A 24,633-nucleotide genomic window follows, 5' to 3' on the forward strand; every position below is an offset into this window, starting at 1 on the left:
ATGTGCTTTAGTAAACAATGACATCATAAACATGCCATCTCTGAATCCCCTTGGCATCCTGACAGCCGCCCTTTTGTTTTGAAGTGTACGTATACATTATGAAATGATGTGGTGGGCCGAGACAGCAGGTAGTTAATGGGAAACACAGGATTAGTCATGGAAAATGAGAACATGTGGGAGTTTTCCCTTTCGTATCGAGCCGTGTGTGAACTGTGCGACGTGACCGCCGTGCATGCTCACAGCGCCATGTCGACGCTGCAATGATGACACTGCACACGATACACGGAGAAAACATTTGGCACGAAGAAAATGTACGACACACAATACATGATGTGATATGAATTTCCCCCTAGTTCATTTTGAGGGTGGAGAAGATCCATTAATAGCTCTAGTTGTGTCTCTGTTTAAAGCATATACTGGACACCTCTCGACACGGCACACTTGTGGTCTGACGACAATAAAGCCTCCGGAGACGTCAAGTGGCCTTCGATGAGGCCACGAGATTGTTGAAGGGGCCGAGGTGGACGAGTGCGAGTGAGATGCTTGTGGCTGCAGGAGTCAAAACATTCAAAGCTGTTTTGAGAAATCTAATGTACGAATGTATCTGCCGGGTTGATGACTCTGAAAATGAGATCGTCATGTTTTTATCAAATATAAAAATGCAGCACTCCACTCGACCAGTCCCAGCTGTGGAGACACTGGTACAGCTGTCTGCGTATAAAGCATGTGGAGTTCTTTGTTTTTTAATTTTTTACTCGTGGTTTTGTTTGTCTTTTATTCTATTTGAATGTTTTGTACCATCTGGACCTTGAGTCTGTAATAAAAGTTTGATTGATTGATTGTCTGTAACCAGACTTGTGTCACTTGTTACTGGTTTAAAGATACAAGCTTACAAATAAATACAGTCGTAGAGCGTCTCACATTTACATATGGCGGTTGACTTCTGACAAGAAGGGCTCCTTTTCCTGCTCAAATGAATCATACGTTCTCAAAGGTTGCCTTCATGCCATATGACATATGCCCCCACCCCCTCCTCCCTCCCTCCCTCCCTCCACTTCCAAGCACTTGAACCTCTCATGTAATGCCACCTAAGTGAATGTTTGTAGTTCAGCTGGTGTCAACAGTCCCGAACCAGAAACAGCTTTGTCTCATCGGGCCGACGCGGAAACACACATGACCCAGCTCAAGGACACTTCTGCGACTGTATCCTTGCGACTTCACTGGGCCACTCAGACTCAGTGTGCGTGTGCGTGTGTGTGTGTGTGTGTGTGTGTGAGAGAGGTCATTTTAATCAGTGTAAATCCAGGGGTGTTAGTTAGAGACCCACGTAGAGGTCAGTAACAATGTTGCTGCCTAAAAATACCACAGCGTGGACAGCGAATGCACGAGTGAATGTTTGTGAACGCAAACTGTCATCTGGACGGATTTCCAAATGACGCTATCATTTTTTTCTCCTCCAAAAAACAAATAAATCTAAATAACTTTGTGCATTTCCCAGATGAGTGTCTCGTCGGCCTCCAGCCCGCCTGCACGCGTCCTGTCTGGCTCCACTCTTCCATATTCTATATTCCATGCACAGCCCAGCTGTTTGTCCTTCAGTTATGTCATATCTAGATTTGGAGCGACACTCAGATCCTCATTAAATGTGACCCGGTCTTTCTTTACCCCGGGACGAGCTATGGATTTTTTACAATGACAACTCCATAACAAATTGCTTTTCAGGGAGCAGGTGATGGCGGCGATAACACCCGTCACACGGCCCTCCCTCTCCTTCTGTCTCGCTGTGAGCCTGCAGCTCCAGCTGTGGTCTTAAAGAGGCTCAGCGTGTGTGTGTGTGTGTGGGGGGGGGGGGGACCGAGCGCTCCTATTCTTGTCCCATCTCAGGGCCCGGGCTAATTTTGGACGGAGAGGAGGCGACGACAGGGAGAAAAGAAAAAGGCGGAGAAAAAGAGAGGGCATCGGGCCCACGGCACAGATGAGCTAGAGAGGATGACGGCGGCGATGACGTCGTCGTGGGACCCGGGCGGTGACATCACTTGACTCTTGACAGGTCACACCCTCCTTGACCTCCGCTGCGTCATCATCGACCCGACGAGACACTGCAGCCATGACGCCGTGCGTCTGCTCATGAGTCATGAAGTCATAAACTATACTGCACTTCCCAGATCTGCCCAGGAGGGACACGGGGCGGCTGTAGAAGTCCTTTTCAAGTTCAAGTTAATTTATTTATACTTGTAGAGTCTTATCGCAAGCACATCTCACGGAAAATATCGAATGAATTTACATCAGAACAAATTGCAACAGCATAACATCTCATAAAGATCTTATCCAGGAAAAACAAGAGGATTTGGCATTATTAATTGAGCACTTCAACATAAATATAATCCACTTTTTTTCATATTGAGAAGATAAGTTGGAAACTATTTATTTATTATAAGCCCCTTAGTCATGTGGAATCCTCACACGAAGACTTGCTTGAATAAAAGTCCTTTAGAAGGCGTCAATTTTGTTAAGCCGGTCTCAGAATTTGAGTGTCAATGCGTACAAATACATATCTTACAAATACATATCTTACAAATACATATTTTACAAATACATATCTGGACAGCGCAGATATATTCCCACGTTTTGAATAAGAGGAATAAGCGCCACTCATACAAAACCCCCCAAAAAAGAGAGAAAAGAAAGAAACCACAATGGTTCATGGTTTTTATTACTTACTTTTAATAGTATGTATTACTTACTTTTTAATGTGCTGTACTTATGCTTTAGATTGTGTGTATTTTGTGTTCTTCTTACCACATATAGGCTACTGTTGTAATGTGTCTTATCCTATATTGTTTGTTATTTTTTTATGTGTTTTATAATCTGTCATGGGACCACAGATGCAAATTATCTGTAGACACAATTCTAATCTGGTACATCAAATGGTGACATTTATGTTTTAACTGTACATGGTCCCTTTTAAATAAAGATAATATTAATAACAAAAATGTGACTATTCGGGTTGTTCCACAACAATCACAGAAGGTGTTAACACATAGACTCTTGAGTGAGGACAACTCATCAACCTGAGCCTCATGTGTTCATGGAGGATGAGGAAGATGGTGCTCTGGTGGAGGACCAGTCGAGCCTGTGCTGGATTTCTGCTCTCCAGTCCCTCACTGGAATGTTAATTAGGTGAACGGAGCAGAGAAGAAATAAATATATAAATATACACTTTTATTAATCCCCAAGGGGAAATTAGTTCTCTGCATTTAACCCATCCTTAGTTAATAAGGAGCAGTGGGCTGCAGTGATGCACCCGGGAAGCAACTGGGGGTTCAGTGCCTTGCTCAAGGACACTTCGACTTGCAACTAATGGGGAGAGCGGGGATCGAACCCACGACCTTGCGGTTGCAGGACGGCCCTCTTACCCCACTGAGCTACAGAGGTGACCCGTCCCGTTGAACCAGCCAACCCTTCCCCAACAACCAGGAGGAGGATTTAGTCTGACGGAGAGCCCGTCAGCGCGTGCTCTGCAAATATCATGCTGGTCATGATGTCACACCATACTGGTATGTGACTCTATGGGAGGCAGAGTCTCTCTCTATATATATATATATTTTAAAAAAAATGTATTTTTATTTATTTATATATATATATATATTTTTTTATTTATATATATATTTATTGATTTATATATATATATACATATATTTTTATACTTATTTATTCATATATATATTTATTTATATATATATATTTATTTATATATATATATATTTATTTATATATATATATATATATATACTGCAACATTGTATAACAGAGGAGATATTAGTTGAGTAATATCTGTGCACAATTACAAGCTTATCATGCAGTTTCTTCTCTAGACGTTGCATCACTTAATTGCAATTACATTTGAGTATTTTAGTATTAGTACCATTACAATGCAATTACATTTTTGTATTGTAGTATTAGTATTTAGGATTTAGTATTGTTATTGTCATTTGTGTTTTATTTTTATCTTTTATTTGTATTAATGCTCTAATATGCACCCGCTGCTGTGATCCTGAAATGTCCCCACTGTGGCACTAATAAAGGAATATCTCATCTTATCTGATCTTAAACAGGAGCAAGAGTTGAGATTCTTCTTTTCATAATCCAAATAGGTGCATACACATCAATACATACACATAATACACAGTGTGAGTGTATGGGATATTAGAATAAAGTCCCGCCTTTTTATGTTGTCTCTGTAATATTCATATAGCATCTCCACTGAAATTGATAGTAATGGATTTGTATGTCAATTCTACATTAAACTCATTTTCAGACATCTGGATTTACAAATACAGCTGCTGATAAAAAATAATTAAATCTTATGAATTCGAAAAACTCACGTTTATTGTATATATGAAAGAAATATTCTGAGTAATAATTGAAGGTTCACCGCCTCCTTTCCTGTACTGCTACTTATCAAATACTGACCTCTAGTGGACACATCCTGGATGTACAGTACCAACATATAAATGTAATCATATTTTGCAAGGCAGGCCAACATTTACTATTTATGGATATCAATAACATTTACTTATCCTTGGAATAAATGTAGGAGTGTGAAATATAATACAGATAAAGCTATTTAAATGCATTCCTCTAAGTTTGAGCTGCAATGTTTAGTCAATTTATCAATTAGTTAATCAAAAGAAAAATGTATTGGCAACTATTCTGATCATCGTTTTGATGTAAAAAAAAGAAAGAAAAGAAGAAGTAATTTTTCATTATGTCAAAACAAATCCGTTTCCCAAATGGGAAAACTTGATGTTTTTTTCATATGTGATGGTCAACTCAGAAATTACATTTAGCATTTATTTCACTATGTTCCTGACATTTTAAAGACAAATATATCAATTAATCTAGAAAATAATTGGCAGAATAATTGATAATCAATTAATCTAGAAAATAATTGGCAGAATAATTGATAATAAAAAAAACTAAACATGAGTTTCATCTCTCCACAAACTGTTTCCAAGTCGCAGACTTTCACTTTTTCAGCATCAATACCTCGACTGCCAACATATAATTCCTCGGGGATTACAAATAAAGAAATACATAAATACATATGGAACAATCTTTGAGATTAATTTATTATATTTTTTACTTGCCAGAAATTACAGGACTGCAAAAGTAGAAATAAAAAACAGGACAGTATTATGTGTTATGATACAGTATGAATCACTCATGGTGGACTAACATAATTGCATGTTTCATTATGATTCCTTTTGAATGACAAAGGCATTCATCAGAATCACCACTCTTATACACAATATGATGGTGCCTGCATATAATCTGAGCCTGTAAAATAACTGCAAATTAAACAAATACATGATCAAAGCTCAGTACAAAATGTATTAGATTATCTGTTAAACTATTGTACATTAATAACTAGGGAACATTAATAAAATACTCTATACATTTGTATTAAAAAAAACAACTAAGTACATGAGCTATACATCGTAACACACTTTACATTTGGTCTGAAGATTTAAAGATTTGTTTTAACAAACGAGCAACATCCATATAAAACAATACCGTTTTGTGAAGAACAGATTTTCATTCTTTGGAAGTATGACGCCATAAAAAAAGACGTATTCTAATAGTTGCGGTGAGCCAAACATACAGGATTGGCACATGTAGCACAAACGACCGTGTGGAAGTCCAGCCCTTTGAGCACGACAGAACGAAGTGCCTCAACGCGTTTATAAGGGAAACAAAGAATAAATACAAATGTAACAGTGTTTGAAGGGACCTCTGTTCAGAAAGCATCGGATATGAATCCTATCACAAAACAATATCTCAACAACCGTAAATACGAGCTGTGGATAAAACCCTCGTGTCACACGCAGAGCAGCGGCCGACGGACTTCTCCGTGAATCGCGTGATCGGCTCAGTTGGAAGAAACCACCATGTCCAGTTCTTTGACCGCCTCTTGGCTGGAGGTGAGGCCGCAGCTGCCGGAGAGCGGCCCGTCGGGGTAGTGGCCGGCCGACCTGGGCGGCGTGGCCGGGGAGGGAGGGGCCTGTGCCAGCCCGGGCTTCTTTGGGGGGATGGGGGGGGGGTTGCCCCTGTCTGCCCTGGAGATGGTGGGTGACCTGACCCCCTGAGGAAGTGGGATAAGGTCACGTCCGGCCGCCCGCCCGATGACCGGAGACAAGGGCGCCGCCATGCTGCGGTAGTCCGTGCCGAAGGGCGAATTGTTGGGCGCGGCGAGCTTGGGCGTGGCGGCGGCGGCGGCGGCGGCGGCGGCGCTCTGCTGCGCCGTGGTGAAGCGGGACAGGGCCTGAGTGACCGTGCTGCGGGCCATCTGCTTGACCGGGCTGGTTTCAAGGGAGCAGCTGCTGGTCACCGGGGAGACGTCCGCGGGCTGGGGGGGCGGGGCCGGAAGCTCTGGGTCGACGGTGCCCTGGAACTTGTGACGGGCGGCGTGGAAACGCTGGTTGATGCCGGCCTGGTAGGGAGACTGGTAGCCACCGGGGCCGGGGCCGCCCGGCGGGGGTTTGGCGAGGACGGGCGAGGAGCAGGAGGACAACGGCGCCGGGGTCTGAGGAATTTGAGGATTTTCATTCCCGTTGTGGACGCAGACGTCCTCGGAGAGGGCGTCGCTCGGGCCGCGGCGCCCGCCGCTCTCCATCAGCCGGCGGTGATCTTGCGGCTGAGCGGGTCGCTCGTTTCCGTCTTCCTCGACGGCGTCCGCCGTCAAAGCGTCTCCCGCTGTCTTTCCGAGAGGGACCTTGGTGGCCCACTCGTGTCCTTCCGCCTCCGCCCCTCTAACTTCTCTCATCGAGGTCACCTCCTCCAGCGTCCTCTTCAGCTCTTCCAACTGATCGCAAAACAAAGAAAGAGATTCATTTCAAATGCGAGCGACACTTTCCTCAAAGATTCGATGAAGTACCTTGAAGTAGTCATTTGAAACGTGTGCCATCTAATGGCATCTGGAGCGTGTTCGAGTGTTGCGTCACACCTGTCGTTGCAGCATGCAGCAGTGAGCGTCCTCCTTCCTCAACCGGGAGCGGAGCTGCTCTCGCTCCGTGTCGAACTCCGCCAGCTGCTCCTCCACCCTCGCCTCCATTCTCAGGGCTCTCCTCCTCTCGTCCTCCAGCTCGTCCCTCAGGGCCTGACGAGCATCCTTCTCCTTTGCGGAGGAAGGAAACAGGAAAAGAAGAAGAAAGACGTCTGTTCAACCGGAGTGCAACATGTGCCCAGGCACCGACATTTGTGAGGACTTAACGCAGGGGTCGGGAACCTACGGCTCGCGAGCCATATTTGGCTCTTCCGGTGACGGCATATGGCTCCCAGACAATTTTGAGTTGGAAAAAAAAAAATCTCCGCCCGCCCCCCTGTAATTTTCTCTAGATTACAGCAGAAGTAATTTAAGGTCCTTTTCTTAAAGACGACTTTGTTCTTTTATTAAACTAAACGTCTGTTATTGATCGTCTCTACAGCAGCATGTCATTCTGTCTCTACGTGTCGCGTTAACACGTCTCGGCTCTCCGTCTCTGGGCGGAGCAAAGAAAAGTCACCTGCACCCCCCCCACCCCCCCGCTGTAGCATCATGCAGCACCAGAAGTCGCATTAAAAGCAAGACATATTTAATTTATTATACGTTAAAAATACTATATGGCTCTCAATGAAATATATTTAGAAATATTTGGCTTTCATGGCTCTCCCAGTCAAAGAGGTTCCTGACCCCTGCCTTAAGGGGAACAAGTTGCCCGTCTTGTCAAGAATACCGTGTCGAGTTTCCGGCTCAGCTCCGTCAGCCGGTGACCCTCCTCCAGAGCCCTGGTGCTCGCCCACTTGCACTCTTTGGCCAAAGCGCAGGAGAGCTGTTTGTGCTGACTCCGCTCTTCTTCGAGCTGGTCAGTAATCCGCCGCTGTTCTTTTTCCAGCCGCCGGACTTGGCTGCGCTCAAACTCCAGCTGCAGAGACATTGTGGATTGGTCACGGTTTCCTTCAAAGCTTTTGACACCGGTTCTTTTCAAATTCCATCATTCCACCGATCGACTTCTATCCAAATGTTTGCCGTGCGGTCGACGTCACCGTTAATTAAAGGGCACCTGTTGTTGTAAGCGCTCCCTCTCCTTCTCCAGGATGTAAGTGACATCATCTCCCTCCGCTGTGTCCTCAGCGTGCCTCCTCTTCTCCTCCTCCAGGTCTGCAATGACCTGAAGTGAACACAGCGGGGAGACAGAGAGTCGGGAGGGAAGTTACGTCACATGGCTTTGGTCTCCTTGATGTTACGGCAAATAACAGTTCATTTGAAGCAACATGATTATTATGATTCCAAAAGATGCAGTGGGAATACTTATTTTCATCAGTGTATGTAATGTATACCAAAACATTAACAGTTCTAACTGACTCTTTTTTAATACTGGACTTTTTACAACATTTTTAAATGTAGGGTTTACCTTATGCCTCATATTCATCTGTGTTGTGTGTATTTAAATACTCAAGCACTGCAAAGTCTTATTACGTTTAAAGTGATCCTGGATAAGATAAACGGTTATCGATAATGGAAGGATGAAATTACAGGAAACTGTGTGCAAACACAAGTTAGTGTGTAACCTCACGCTTGTGTGAAACGAAAGGAAATCAATTGGAAACGTGACATCAGAGGTATTTGTTTTTTCTTTGTTCATGTAAGGTACTTTGAGATGTGTGTATGTGTGTGTGTGTGTGCCTCTTGGAAATAATGAATGCTGTTCTTAGCTGTGACCAGCAGCCTTAATAACTGCCGGTCGGTTGGCCCGCAAAAGAAAACGATTCATAAACAAAAGCTTTTAATGAAACGGGATGATTAGTGTTGTGTACCCAGCTTTTGCTGCAAGGAATGTGTGTGTACTTTAAGAAAATAAATCCTTTTGTTTATTTTACAGTACTTTCCACCACTGAGGCCAGCTTTTATCTTTTATGTTACCCTATTCATTTATTTATTTTAAACTGCATAAGGAACCAGCGCATTCCCCTAGTTGAGACGCACACACCCACCCGTCTGTGCCTGCTTTCCGCTGCAGCCAGCTGGGCCAACATCTTCTCCTGCATCCTCCTGCAGTGGCTCACCACCAGTTTGAGGACCACCAGCGGGTTGGAGGTGGAGGAGGAACAGCCCGGGTCCTTGTTCTGGTCCCCGACGGCCTCGCTGTCCCTCTGCAAGGCCTGGAAGGGGTCGCTGAGGTTGTACCTGCTGTAGCGCTCCTGGATGAACAGCTCTTTACGCTGGGCCTGGAGAGGAGAGGAGAGGAGTGAGCCGGAGCTGTCAGGGCTAACGCCACAGGTAGCGAGGTCCAGGAGCTCAAACGCAGAGGAATCGATGTAGACCCGATTCAATGTTTCACCCTCCTGTTACCTTTATATTTACTGACATATTTTACCCTTGGGGTCAATTTGACCCCAGCAATTAAAACCTCCAGAAAATTATTAGAATTAATATTGTTTTCCAAGTTTAAGTGTGAGGTACTTTATGTTTGTTGACTACCGAAAGAACACCGACATCAAACATTGAATCGGGTCAAATTGACCCAAAGGAATCAGGAGGGTTTTAATGAGGCAAAAAACAGGTTACAACAAAAACAACAAGGTCCAAAAGGGGCAGGCAGAGGATCGTCGGTCAGGGCGGGCAGGCAGGGTCGAAGCAGGCAGGATCAGGTACGAAAGACGGGACGACGGAAAAAGACAACAATCCAGCAACAGACAAGGGAAAGAGTGGCACAATATATAGGGGGGAAAACAGGTGTACGAATGGAAACAGGTGTACGACATGAGACATTAACGAGACGAGTGGCTGAGGGCAGGTGCAGGGAATGAAACAATCAAGGAGACAGAAGAGACACAGAGGAGACACAGAGTACACACAGAACAGAACCTTACTTACCTTAATATTTAATTTAATTTTAGTCATTAGTATTGTATTGTGTATGCATATATGTTGTATATATACATATATATTTTATTTTATATTTTACTTTGTATACTTCTTGTATACATCTATATCTTTCACTTGTATACATCTCTATTTTTCATCCCTGTTTTTTTATATTTTATATTTTATTTTTTATTCTCGTGTGTTTAGTTTATTGGGGATTAATAAAGTATTTATCTATCTATCTATCTATCTTACAGGAGCCCAGAGGGGTGGTTAGTAAGACTGGTTAGTAAAGTATGTGTGTGGTAGGAAACGTCCATGCTTGGCTTGTTTGTGCTTTTGCATGAATGTCCTTGTTGACAAAAGGATTTCTGCTCTGACTTGGATGATGCTGACTCGTGTATAAACATCTCCCAGAGACATGTTCCCTCGCTATCGGCGTGGCTTTAGGGATGAATGACGTGTGGATGTCGGTCGCTCTCGACAACAATCGGATGCAATGTCATAATTTGGGACAGATGATTAACTCTTATTCCTTTGGTGATCCCCTGACTTTTCCTCTCGCGCCACCAGCAGGTCAAAACCATCCCTCATCCAGCGACAAAATCTCAAGTATTTGATGGATTTCCATGAAATTTGGAACGCAAAAAGTACTTTTGTACTTTTGGGTGCCTGAAACTACAATGGTCATAGTATATAGTCATTTAGCATTCATTCACCCCTTAACTAAGTTATTATGATACAATTCGCTAATTATAATTTAAGTGTACACAAGTTAACACATGCTGCTCCCATTTAGAAACAGGAAAACGAATCCTGCGTGTCACACACCATGATTAGCATCTCTAATACTCGAGTGGTAATTGATCTGTAGATAAAAGGAAGGAGAACAGAGGGAGAGGAAATGCAGAAGCATGCGAGATAAAGAGTGCCAGCGGGAGGAAGGAGCAACAGATGGTGATTGTCCGTCTATCTTTAGCAGGACAGCTGCCGCGGACCAGGCCTCGGCCGAGGCAGACCTGCTCTCTGTTGAACTCGTGACAAAAGAAAAGGATAACAGCAGCAAGGCATTTCAGGTTCAGCAGATGCCTTTAGGCCTGCTGTGAAAAGGGGCGACAGTGAGGAAGAGGAGGGAAGGTAAGGGGAGGAGGAGGAGGAAGACTAGGCTACAGTTGAACAGGCGATGTGTCTTCGTGAGGTTTCAACAAAAGAGGATCAAAAGATTAGAGAGAACGGTCTCCTCTCTGGCAGGGTGAGGACAGAGCTCCTGACGGCTGATACCTAGATTAATTGAGCGGTGTAAAGTGTAGTCAGGAGCGTGGTCTGCAGAGCAGTATTCAGCCGACTCAATGTTCGTGCACAGCATTTTACCGCTGACCGTGTGCGGGGGTGTTACGGCTGACCACAGAGGTATAGCATTACACAACATAATCCCTCCAGGGCTCCAGACTAACTTTTTTTACTAGGAGCACAGTGGCCCCTAACTTAAAATTTTAGGGGCGCAAGCAGAAAATTTAAGGGCTACAGGGTTTTTCCTGGGTCAAAATGGGTCTTCGGTGCTCCCCAAAAAAAATGTTTGCGCACCGTCTATTCGTGCAGGTCGAGCTATTGAGTGAGTGATCAGCAGCTGGCCGCTCTGTCCATTCACGCACCTCACAGTTGTGTATTGATCAGACAAGAAGACACGCTTATCAACTCCAGTGTTTCCCCTACCATTATAACAGGGTGAAATCTCCACCCGCCACTCTGTAATTTTCGTCTACCCCGTCAACAATTCTCGGCTCGCGTGACAGAGCGGCGACATCGAAGTTCTGCCGTGATGCGCGCGGTGAGCACACTCACCCCCACCCATTGATTGAATGCATTCATAAGCAGTTTCTTTTAGGAAACGGAATCAAAAATAAATATTACTATGCAGCACGTTCTCTTTTCAATACCATCTAGGGTTTGATGATGTTATGATTAGAGATTAACCGATCACTGAAATCAGTATCTGCCGATCACCGATAATACCGATCACCGAGTCGATTGAAGCATTCTATTTATTGTGTAGCATTATTGCCTAGGACTATGAGGAATACATATAAAGCAACTCAAACATTAAAGAAATTACAGATTTCTTTAAACATTTAGGACTTTACTTTGAAAATGTCCTAATTGATACATTAAAATAGTTTGATTGCTATTGTAGGGGATTTCAGATATGTATGGAACACATCTGCATTATTCATTTCCTGGAACTCTTGGGGAAATCTATATACAGGACTTTTCTTAACATACAAAAGTCTGACATTTTTATAAACTCTTCCTTGGTCCAGTAAAAATGTTTTAATGTTAGCATAATTTAAGCTAAATCTCAGAAATGATCTATAAAGATACATCAGTTCATTGTTTACTTTTATATGTTCGTGTATGATTTGTCGACATCTTATTTTGATAAACGGATGTTGTTTCACGTGGTTCTTTCCGCTAACTTTGCAAAACCGGATGTTGTCACTTAAATCCTTCCGCTAACTTTATCAAAACTCTCGCGCTCGATCGAATCGTTTACCGTGAGCGACAGTGTATAGGGGCAGACATGTGAGAGTCGGCTGAGTTGACCCAGAGATTCAACTCGGGGACGGGACGCGCTCGGTGGTGAGGATCCTCGTGGACCTCTCACTCTGCCTCGCCCTCGTTGTGTCTCCGCTGCGGTGCGCCTCTTTTCACACATTAGCCCCCGCCACACACACAGGCCAGCCTTCTTCTTTGGGTTTCGTCTCCTTTCTTCTTCTTCTGGAGTTAATGTCGGTTAGCAAACCAGTCATTCAGGCATTACCGCTAACTATAGTGGGCTGAAGTGTAGAACAAGTTTGTCAGCAACAAAAATATTTAATAACAAAAAAAAGAAATCTGCTAATTTACTGGTCGCGCATGCGCGAGTTGATGAAAAATTTACTCGCACTGTGTCTAATTTTAGGCGCAAAATGCGACCATTTGGTCGCAGTCTGGAGCCCTGCCCTCCAAAACACAACGATGACTATCTGCACCGATGCAACCTCTGCTCACAGTCAGAGTATCCAATACCAGTACTTTCTTGTAGACCTTTTTTTTTATTTTTATGTAATTTGCTGCGGCGATACAGGAAATTAATTTCATAAAGAAATTGAAAAAGAAACTGGATGTAATTTGGTCACATCACGGCTGACATCTGATCTGCTTAATACGGTCTTTATCAGATCGGCAGAACCCTAATTTACGTATGTTTTTGTCTGAATGCACATCATTGAGTCAGAGGCAAACATTTGTTGCAGTACATGAAAACATTTTACAAAGACAGATTCATGTTCAGCAACAGGAGTTAGCTAACGAGCATGAAAAATACAAAACGTGATGATTGATGGCTGCAGACGGAGAAGTTCAAGCAATATTCCATGACAGATCACAGGCTTTGTGATTGTCATCTTTTTCAATATTACGTGGTTCACAGAGAGGAGGGTAAGGCCACAAGGCCCATGAGGACTGCGTGAAGGCGGATCAAACAACATGGAGGGGTGAAACCGCCCCCGTCACGAAAGACAGGCTCCGCCCACGTCACGAAAGACAGGCTCTGCCCCCATCACGAAAGACAGGCTCCGCCCCCGTAACGAAAAACAAGCTCCGCCCCAGTCACGAAAGACAGGCTCCGCCCCCGTCATGAAAAACAAGCTCCGCCCCCGTCACGAAAGACAGGCTCCGCCCCCGTAACAAAAAACAAGCTCCGCCCCAGTCACGAAAGACAGGCTCCGCCCCCGTCAAAAAAACAGGCTCCGCCCCAATCACGAAAGACAGGCTCCGCCCCCATCACGAAAGACAGGCTCCGCCTCCATCATGAAAAACATGCGACGCCCCCGTCACGAAAAACAAGCTCCGCCCCGTCACGAAAGACAGGCTCCGCCTGTTTTTTGACAAGGTTTAACAAATGCTAACGTAGAAAATCCACTCAGTGTTTAGATCTCGTCTTTCCTTCACCCTGGTTTCTCCCTCTCTTTTTTATTTATCTTTCTCCTTCTGACTCAATTTCTTTCTCTCTCTTGTTCTCATGTCTGATTTTCCCCCCTCTCTCTCATTTCTTGGATTGTGATTCATATCTTTGAATATTTAGACCCAAAATGTTTGTGCTTCAACATTTTTAGCAGAAAGTTTCCCTTTTTGATATGTTCAGATGTTTAAGCTATTTTCAGCTTATTTCAGCTGTTGGCAGCTATGTTCAGCTTCTTTTTTTATTTTTATATTTCAGCTAATGTTAGACATTTTCAGCTATTTCCAGACATTTTCAGTTATTCATTTCATATTTCAGCAATTTTCAAACATTTTCAGCAATTTATTTTTTAATGTTAGCATTCTAATGCATTTTCAGCAGGAAATGCATTTTCTAGTTTATATTCCAACCTCATTAATAAAGTAATTCAACCAGGTTGTTGATGTTGTTAATGAAGTAATATACTATGAACCAGCTGGTTTATATTGTTAATAAAGTAATACCTTTTGAATCGGGTTGTTCATGTCGTCTGCATGAGCCAACACTATAAGAACACGGACAAAGTATCTAAGATGCGCTTTTTTGTAGTCCATCTCTTGAATATTGTAGTTTCATAACTACGGAGTTTAGTGAAAGTGGAGTTGGATTCTCTGAACACAGCAGTTTTCCTAACTCCTCATGAATTCTCTTTCCCATCGTTTCTTGACCCCGTGACGTTCTCCACAGAGGTCAAGGAAAAGTGAATTGGAATAGACGTCAGGAGGTAATCTTTTCACTATTTGACCGCAGCCAGGATGCCCGAGAGAATTCAGGAATGCCTCTCAAACAATGATGAGCACACAGCACCATGAGGATACGGTTCAGTCAGACTTCATTGCGGAAGTTGTAGAAATACTCTTAATTTGAAAGCCATTGTTCATACAAGAGGAAACATTTTGGAAAGGCACAAAGAATAACTTTTACAGTCCATTGTTTTCCTTGTATTTTTGCATTCATTCATGCCATTTTCAGAACTGCATAATTGGTTTAAGTGCAATTTCTTTTCCCCCCCCAATTCACCGGCCCCCTAGTACACAACAGTTCCCTCATAAACACAGACTGCGTGTCTCTCTCAGCTCTCTTCCAGTCCTTCAATGCACAGAGAGACTTCCGCAACACAAAGAGAGGCTGTCTTCCTCTGCATCGAGCCTCCGCTGCTGCAGAGTGGAGGAAGCGAAGAAAGGAATACAGGAAGCGCATTTCTCACATAACTTAACACTTAACACCCAAATCTACCGGCGCTTCGTCGTTGCATCACACTGTACCAACGCAATACCCACACTCATTCAATGCATGGACTCTATGCATGACAGTCCAACCGCCTATTCATACTTTCGTCTGTTGGCTACAGTTCTTGGCAACTTAATATGCTTTTGCTGGAGAAGTCTTTGTGCCACGGCCGCACTGTTCCACTGCAGCTTATCTTCTGCCGACACATGCCTGGACCTTTTCAGTCGTGCAATGCCGGTGACGAGATCTGTTGAATACCGAGGGAAGGTGATGTATGAACGTCTTACCCTGGAGCCCTGTATATGTCAGGGCATGCTAAATCCCCCCGTAATGCTCATCCATGTAAATGTGAAGGAAGTGGATGTCTGAAGAATGCTCCCCATCATCGGCACATGATTGTGGATGCTATGGTAACCGACACTGAATCAAATCAGCTGACGCCTCTCCAAGCTAACGAGGCTGTTTACCCCGATTGCAGTGCTGCCCCGTCACAGGGGAACACACACGGTAATCCTGTTTTAAGTATGTCCATGTGTACCCAGCAGTTAACTAAAGGGCTCATTTCCATATTTTACTCCCCTTTGAACTTAAAGTAAATACTTTTATTTCTTTTCCGAAAAGGAAAAAGGACAACTGGCTCAATGCAGAGCTTTGCGGGCCAACGGCGCGCTCTGCCAGGGACTAACTTCCTTCTGAAAGCCACAGCGTGAGCAGCTGCTGAAGTGAGTCACAACGGGAAAATGCAGCGGATAGTTAGAATGCCACTGATAGTTCTGCATAATTACATATAGAGAACCATAGAAAACCCGCATCATTAACCTCACATCCTGTACTTGCACTGCATCCTGGAGAAAATCGCAGAAACTATAACGGTTGGATCTTTAAAAACACAGAGAATGCAAAACGTGCCAGTTCCCAAGCTTTTAAGCAGATGAGCAAAAGCCTGAAGAGTTATGACCGTCGTGATTTGTGGTTGAGCAACTCATTTCTCACATGACACGCAGTGTCGTGGTGACACATCAGTTAAGACTGACATGACCGACACGACTGGACCTACTTCTCCTATTACCGTCGGTTCATCTTATTGTCGGAACTAAGTAAATATGTACTTAGACACAACCGTTTTTAGCTAAATGCAGAACACAGGGTTCTTACACATTTTGACCAATGGATTTCCAAGACTTTAAACCAAATTTCCATGACCAAACTGAAATCTCGGTATAAACATGAAAACTGTTGAAAATGTTGCGTATTGAGAGCTATCGCCGGCTTATATTTTGAGCGTCTTTCTTTAAAAAATATATTAATTATTTCAAACTCGGCGTAAATGAACATTTGATTTTAACAAATTTCCATGACTTTTCCAAAACTTTTACGATTTAAAGTTTTTTTCATGACTTTTCCAGGCCTGGAAATTACCTTTTCAAAATTCCATGACTTTTCCAGGTTTTCCATGACCGTACGAACCCTGAGAACATCACTTTTTAGCCGGTTTAATGCCCACCAGTTTGGTGTCAATGCCCTTCATTTTGCAGGTATTTTAGTCTTAGTGACCACTCAGGATTACTGCAATTATTCCCAAAGGTCGTCTGAATCAAATTGTATGGCAATCCATCCGTTCACACAAACCTCATGTCAACCTCATGGGGGCGCTAGAGATAAAGTTAGCGGACCACCAAAGTCACTGGGATTTCCTCCGGGGGGGACCGCGACGAACGTTACGAAATGTCGTGTTGATCCATAGAGGGACTGCTGAAATATGGGACCGCCGTTTCATCCTCTGGGCACCGTGAATGTCCGTGCAAAAGTTCATGGCAATCCATCCAATGACTGTGGCGATGTTGCAGTCCATCCCACAGGGATGGAGCAACAGACCAAAACTGCCATCCGTTGAGCCATGCTGCTCAAAAGAACAACCAGAAGAATGATGTGCTGATGTTTCCCTGAGAACAGTCTGCTGTCACGTGAGGCAGAGCCCCGAGATCCCGCGTCGCCAGTCCCTCAACGGTAGAACAGCAGAGAGGTATGAAGCTGGGCTTCACCTTTGCAGCAAATAAATGTATGCTGCGCTGCAGACAGGAGATCAGTTTCCATTTACTCCCTGCAATTAATTTCCTTCAGGTCATTGATTATCCCCGTTTCTTTAATTAAAGCTCCATAGCTGTTAACACTGCAGCATTGATCCAATCCCAGACCTGAATGGGTTAACAGTTAGTGCCGTTGGAGCCATGAAAGAAGCACAGCCATATTCCCCTCAAGCTCCAGTTAAGGCCAATGTTTATTTGTTCACTCCTACTCTCGCTCGCATTGAGTCATCAGGCACCCAGCGCGCTGCGAGTCCTCTTGCCTTAGATGGCCAGATCCCAGGAGAGATGTAGGAATGCGGTCTAGACACAACACAGGAACATTCAGCAGGAGGCTCTCTGAGGATGGCTGCTCTCCAGTTGTCCCTTCAATGGTACATTTTACACCAAGAGAGGGAATAGCATTCCACAAATACCAGCTTGTCGAGCTCAAATATTAATGGTGAGAATGTCCGTGGAAAATCTGTCTCAGAAAGTCAGGGGGCATTTTGTGCAAGAATTAAGTGGCTTATTCACTGCTTATCTTATTTTGGGGGGGGTGGGGTTTAAACACAGTAACACAGTGTTACTGTAGTAAGTTTACAGCTCTTTTAAAAACAAAAAACTCATTAGGACATCCAAATGAAATGTCGCTGGAAGCTTGAGTCTGTCGGCCTGCAGGACAGTGTGGAGAAAAGAGCCTGTAAATCCTTTAATTTATCCTAATGCCAAAGTAAGTCATCCTACGACTGGTGTGTCTACTTATAATATGTTAAAATTCACTGAAATGCATCGACTCAGTTCAACTTACGAAAAATATTACTTCTGAAAAAAATGCCACAAAATAATCTATTCTACAGAAGCACAGACAATAGTGTGCTGCCAGCAAATTGTTTCGATCAAAAGGAATATTAGTTTCCATAAAGATAACAACAATTTCACAGGAAATGAGTGCCATCAACGGGGCTTCTTAGATTAGATGTTAATTGCTTTTGCAGATTTTTCTTTTCTCTCTATTTTGTTGCCAGATAGTCATCAGGTCACCTTGGATCTAATAACACTAAAACCAAACACGTGACTCGTTACAGCCATCCGTAGCTCTACTTATCCATTACTGACATATCTACGACCAGCCCATGTAGGTTTCTGCAGGCCAACCTCCTGCAGGCTTGTTTCTTTGCTATCAATAATTTGTATATATCACATAAAGCATGGCAACCTTTTTTGCCCATGAGATATTTTAGTAAGGAGCTCACCATGCAAACAAAAAGAGAGCAATGTTGTAGCAATATGCTGCTGCAGTGGTTTGAGAGGTTTCTAGTGAGTGTTTGACATGAAGGAAGCAGCTGTCAAGGTACCTTGAGGGCATCGATGACCAGGTCCCGGGCCTCCAGCTCTCCTTCCAGAATGCTGAAAAGCATCAGCAACTCCGGCTTGGTCAAACTCTCCATGTTCAGCTTGGACTGTGAGGACACAAGATCAAAGAGAAGAACTTCATCAGTCGCATCCAGGAAAATAACTACTTGACCCGTACTTCATTTATTCTATTCCATTGGTATTCAACTCCAATTGAGGGAACACGTAGGAACTATACAGAGAGAGCAAACTGTTTTCCAATTCCCCCAAACCAGACATCTAGACAGACGTCTGATCTACCTGATCCAGCCCACTGATTTATGAGCTTTTTGTGGATATGTGGTTATTATCTTGAGAGGGGGTAATTTTGTAGCACAGAACCAGTGAAACAAAAAATTTAAAATTTGTCTCCGACGTAAAAAGAAACCAGACTGTTTATTGCGGGTGCAGTTCAGAGGTGGACTACATAGCAGAACTATTCAGCTCAACCTAAAAGGTGAGGATGTTAAAAACAATAACAATACCATTACTAAAAGATACATTGATGAGTTTTGAGGCATTTAAAAAAAACAGGAGTGAAATATTCTTCCACAGTTCATCATTTTATTGTCCTTGTAAGTTGTTGTATATTTCAACACAATGCGGGGACACAAACATGACAACGTTGCAAGCGGACATTTTTCTTGGAGCACAGATGGATCCCATATCGAACAAGAGACAGTCACTCAGCTTTAAGCATCCAAGCTGTTCCGTCATCTGTCTTCGGCACTCAAAGCTGACGCACTGATAACTAGAACGGGCACTCGGTAGAGCGCATACCTTCGCATATCACAAGATTGGGCATTGAATTATGAACATTTTGGCATTAGTTGCATGCCAATTGGATAGAAATTGACCGCGCTATGGTAAAAAGAAGATTTTGACCTTTTCATGACCTTGACCTTTGACCCGATCGATCCCAAAATCTAATCAAATGGTCCCCGGATAATAACCAATCATCCCACCAAATGTCATGCGATTCGGTTTAATGCTTTTTGAGTTATGCGAATAACACGCATACAAATAAATAAATAAATACACGGCGATCAAAACATAACCTTCCGCATTTTCAATGCGAAGGTAATAATATGCATCGAACTTTAAGTTCACTGTTAAAAATAATATCACTTTGTTTTTCCCCACTGCACGTCCGTTCATAATGGCTCCCGGGACAGTCGGTTGTTTGGCATTGGAGACGTGATGTGGTCTCTTTGTAGTGTCTCTGCACTCTAATCTCACAGCTGTGTTGGTTCTGCTGACAAGCCCTGCGGTGTACACACCTCAAACATCTAACCGCACTCCGGCCCCTCTTTGAAATAAGATCAAAGCTGTTGGTGTTTTTACGCTAAACGTCCTTTCAGATCATCGCAGGGCTCGTCACTGACTTTGAAAAGTAGCTGCCAGGCTGGAATCAGCGTTGGTTTCCACATTCAGTCACGACGTGTTCGAGTGATTAGGATGTCATCAAGTCAGGCTCCTCCTATGTTGTTCATGCTTAGCTTCATGATTTTCCCTCCAGCTCAGAGACGCCGTTCGGATTCCTCTTGTTCTTTTGTCAGTTTCATCAATTTGCACATTCGCTGGTGGTTTCTGCAGGTGACTGAAGCTTTTTACCCCACAGTCAAACAAATGTATTTGCTCCGCCGCCATTATCTCCAAAACAGATGCCTGTGCGAAATCTAGTCAACGCACCAATGCACATTTAGCGTCACCTGCAGCATCGTCTGGTTGCAGTAGTGATTGTATAACATGCAACAAATATTGAACAATTTGATGCATTTTGGGGTTGCATGTTTTGCTGTGACGTCCCTATCCGCAGTACCGCACTGTCTGGCTACTTAATAAAAGCTTGACTACGTCATACAATAAGTCGCCGATAGTCTAGCTTGAATCACCAATATATTCCTTTCTGAAATGTGGCTGAAACGTCGGAAAAAGAATCACCCGCTGCTGCTTCTTGCAGTGATCCACACCTGAGCTCGTAGCCACGTTTACACATAGCCGGGTATTTACAGAAACGAAGATTTCTGCCCCTCCGTTTTCGAAAATAACGTTGTACACACAAGGTCGTTTTCAAAAAAGTTTCTGTTTATATGAACCCGCATAAATACGCCCCCGGGCGCAGTCATAACTATGCCAAACCTGTAGTCGGCAGTGTAACGAGAAGGATAAAGACATGCAAACCAATCAGAATTCTCAAGACTCGAGACATCCGAGGAGTATCCTCTTGTCAAGGAGGAAATAACTCGGGCGCACCTGACAATGAAAATGAAGGCAGTCGACACTGGACGTAGGAGCCAGTGTTGCCAGGTCCATGATTTTCCGCGGAATTGGGCTACTTTTGAAGTGTTGCCGCGGTTGAATTTGTTGTCCGCTGGTTCGGGTAGACCTATTTTGCATGCAAATTACATGAATATCTTTAAATAAAAATCCATATTTTAAATGAAATAATTTATTTATACACAAATCCTACCAAACTGTCTCCAGATCAGCACGTACACACATGGACATTGGACACGTCCACATACACACACTTTAAAAGCAGTGTATATGGTTTGGCACGGGCATATTTTGAGTTCTGATATTGGGCTGGTACACACAGACCTGGCAACCCTGGTAGGAGCGGCCAAACTAACTGTAAACATAGGACGCTCACATGACGTGAAGTATTTTTAGTCGCATGCTGTGACGTTTGACAACCTAAAACTCTGTTTGACCTAGTTCACACGCAAACACAAAAACGGAGTTTTCAGAATTCTCCACTTTGGCCGGAGTTTTTAGAAATGATCGTTTTCCGTGATAAAACCTCCGTTTTTGTGTAAATGAAAGGCCAAAACGCATGAAAATATATGCGTTTTCCCATCGTGTAAACGGGGCCTAAGAGGCCCAGGCTCTGCTCCGAGCACTCTGTGGCCTCCACAACTTTTCCACACCGTGGAGTCACCCAGAGGGGCTGATCCCTTGGAGCACTGGTTGCATGGTGACAGAGAGGAGCCACCCGCCTTTCATATCTGAGCTGGACGGTATAGCTACAATACTATATCTTCAATAGCGAAACAGAGAGATTAATAGCAAGGAGCATATTTTCATCACTTGCAGAGAGCAGGATGCAGAACTGAAAAGAGGAAGGTGTTGTGATTTGGAGTGTTTCCTGTTTTGTTTTGAAGTCCCTGTCTCGTTTCCTGTTTCCCTGCGCTTCCTTCCCTGTGCTTGTCTGTTTCGGCCCTGATTGTTTCCACCTGTGTCTCCACCTGTGTCTCGTTTCCCCTGTGTATTTAGCCTGTGTCTTGCTGCTTGTTCGGTGTCTGTTCGTTTTTGTTCCTGTCTGGTTCTTGTCCCTGTTCCTGCTAGATCTTTAAGAATAAATCCTGTGTTTTCTGAGAACTCTGCCTGCTGCGTTTGGGTCCAAACCTTGCCTCACCTAACAGAAGGAGCCACAATCAGGGTTCTTACACATTTTGACCAATGGATTTCCAGGACTTTTCCATGACTTTAAACCAAATTTCCATGACCAAACTGAAATCTCGGTATAAACATGAACATTTTTGATCATGATCATATTGAGAGCGTACGCCGGCTTATATTTTGAGCGTCTTTCTTTAAAAAACTTATTAATTATTTCAAACTCGGCGTAAATGAACGTGTGATTATGACAATTTCCATGACTTTTCCCAAACTTTTATGATTTAAGGTTTTTCCATGACTTTTCCAGGCCTGGAAATGACCATTTTAAAATCCCATGACTTTTCCAGGTTTTCCATGACCGTACGAACCCTGCACAATCCTGATGAACTGCACCTACAGTGCGGCCTGATGCCTGCAGCACAAAGAAGGCACACAGTGTGTTTAGTTCTGCCTTCACCAGCCCTCATGGTCTGTGGCTTAACCGCAGGGGTAAAATGCTAATTAAACTACAGCATACACACCTCCCTCGGTTTTGCTTTTACAGGCTTGCTTGCTAATGTCACAGGGCGCTGTAATCACTGTGCGAAGAGGGTGCACTGTGGCATGAGAAACGTCTGGCACACAGGGAGCCAACATGTGTCGTCACGCTTGTTTGGATCCTCATTATTTTAATATTATTTCACCTAATACCTCCCTCAAGTGAGAGTTGGTAACCACGAGGGTACACAAACCCTGAGCGATAGCATGGGAAATATAAATATTCCCACACGGTAGCTTCACTTCCGATGACGAAAGGCCTGTGTCCGTAATCCTTTTTTATCCGTGTTTGTTTTAAGCCCGGCCAGCCATGTGCCTCGTCTGCAACGCTGTAAACTCATTAGAAACACATAGCAGCTTCTACTGCAGGAGCGTATGCTCTGCTCCGATTCAAAGAGGCCCCTTCGGTTTGTGAGCAGCTGCTTGAGAATACACAGGAGTGGGAAATGAACACACTTCACTCAAAGTCCACTAAAATCCACTTCTTGGTCTGGGGACAGTTGTGGAATCAACTGCCCGAGTTTAATCAAAAGTGATACTAACAATGTGTACAATAATTCAGATATCAGAGTAATCTCACAGTCCACATGTAACAATGTGCCTCCTCGCTGAACCTTTCAGTCACATCATCTTTCAGCTGGCTGTACCGGTTAAGGAGGAGGAGGAGGAGGAGGAGGGGGAAGTAAAATGTGTGCATATATATTATATATTACATATATATACACTCGTGTCACAGACTGGGAAACCTCTTTTGGCCCACACAATCAGGGTCAACTGAGGCGAAGTGCAGTATTCAGATGCATATGACTGAGTAATAAATTGAATTTGGTCGCCAATCTAATGTGTGAGTAGGCCACTTGCTGCGTACTGGCCTTCGATGCACCCTAGGTTAAATAATAAAATGAAAAACTATTAAACAACGGGTAAATTAAACTCGAGTGTTGACACTGCTGAGTCAATACGCGTTAGTTAACAACTGGAGCCACTGTGACGTGAAATGAGTTCAATCAGCGCTCTCGTGGAGATCAAACAGGCTTCAGCAGCGGTCTGGGTGAAGGAGAGGATGTCACTGTCGGCGCTATAGATGTTTTTTTATGTTTTTTAAGGCTAGCGTTACATCTTTCGTGTATTTTTACACGAACAAAGCACATCATTCAGTCTTGAGGAGCTGCAGTCCGAACGGTTCGGCGTGTCCCTTGACCACTTTTGTCAACAGCTAACTTAACGTTCCATCTTTTTCCTTTTGGAAACTAAAGTGGCGAAACACGGTGAAACCTCGCGGTTTATCGTCTCCAACGTCGCATTGTCGACATAAAAACGTGTTTTGCGGGTTTTCTTACCTTCATAAGGCCTTCTGAGGTCTTTAGAAACTCCAGCATGAACTTTTCTCCTGTCAGGAGATTTGTTTCGCTTGATTTGCGTCCACGCAAACACAAAACGGAGTTTTCAGAATTCTCCACTTTGGCCAGAGGTTTTAGAAATGATCGTTGTCCATGATAAAACCTCCGTTTTGTGTAAATGAAAGGCAAAACATGAAAATATATGCGTTTTCCCCATTAAACGCAGGCGGGCCTAAGAGGCCCAGGCTCTGCTCCGAGCACTCTGTGGCCTCAACTTTTCCACACCGTGGAGTCACCCAGAGGGCTGATCCTTGGAGCACTGGTTGCATGGTGACAGAGAGGAGCCACCGCCTTTCATATCTGAGCTGGACGGTATAGCTACAATACTATATCTTCAATAGCGAAACAGAGAGATTAATAGCAAGGAGCATATTTTCATCACTTGCAGAGAGCAGGATGCAGAACTGAAAAGAGGAAGGTGTTGTGATTTGGAGTGTTTCCTGTTTTGTTTTGAAGTCCCTGTCTCGTTCCTGTTTCCCTGCTTCCTTCCTGTGCTTCCCTGTTTCGGCCCTGATTGTTTCCACCTGTGTCTCCACCTGTGTCTCGCTTTCTGTGTATTTAGCCTGTGTCTTGCTGCTTGTTCGGTGTCTGTTCGTTTTTGTTCCTGTCCGGTTCTTGTCCCTGTTCCTGCTAGATCTTTAAGAATAAATCCTGTGT

General features: G+C 43.8%; 1 protein-coding gene across 2 annotated transcripts; it reads right to left on the bottom strand.

The window, feature by feature from the left end:
* Window positions 1–5,102: 5,102 nt before the first annotated feature.
* On the bottom strand, window positions 5,103–23,991 carry LOC130208907 (CTTNBP2 N-terminal-like protein). Of its 2 annotated transcripts, none has more exons than XM_056438322.1 (7): window positions 23,917–23,991; window positions 18,598–18,702; window positions 9,034–9,267; window positions 8,103–8,210; window positions 7,839–7,964; window positions 7,007–7,177; window positions 5,103–6,865 (listed from the first exon to the last, which is right to left on the bottom strand). In XM_056438322.1, the coding sequence occupies exons 1-7, from the start codon at window positions 23,953–23,955 to the stop codon at window positions 5,933–5,935; spliced, it is 1,716 nt and encodes a 571-aa protein (XP_056294297.1). In that variant the 5' UTR covers window positions 23,956–23,991; the 3' UTR covers window positions 5,103–5,932. The 2 variants fall into 2 exon arrangements, with proteins under 2 accessions (XP_056294297.1, XP_056294296.1); XM_056438321.1 differs by having other exon boundaries at window positions 7,776–7,964.
* Window positions 23,992–24,633: the final 642 nt, after the last annotated feature.

The sequence above is a fragment of the Pseudoliparis swirei genome, chromosome 18 (genome assembly GCF_029220125.1).
Source record: "Pseudoliparis swirei isolate HS2019 ecotype Mariana Trench chromosome 18, NWPU_hadal_v1, whole genome shotgun sequence".
Taxonomy (NCBI): Eukaryota; Metazoa; Chordata; class Actinopteri; order Perciformes; family Liparidae; genus Pseudoliparis; species Pseudoliparis swirei.

Excerpts from the sequence above, each read along its gene's own strand:
- LOC130208907 (XM_056438321.1), bottom strand. The coding sequence starts at position 23,955 with ATGCTGGAGTTTCTAAAGACCTCAGAAGGCCTTATGAAG. Across the intron at positions 18,703-23,916 it reads CCTCAGAAGGCCTTATGAAG|TCCAAGCTGAACATGGAGAG; the intron begins GTAAGAAAACCC and ends GTGTCCTCACAG. Across the intron at positions 9,268-18,597 it reads TGGTCATCGATGCCCTCAAG|GCCCAGCGTAAAGAGCTGTT; the intron begins GTACCTTGACAG and ends TCTCCTCTCCAG.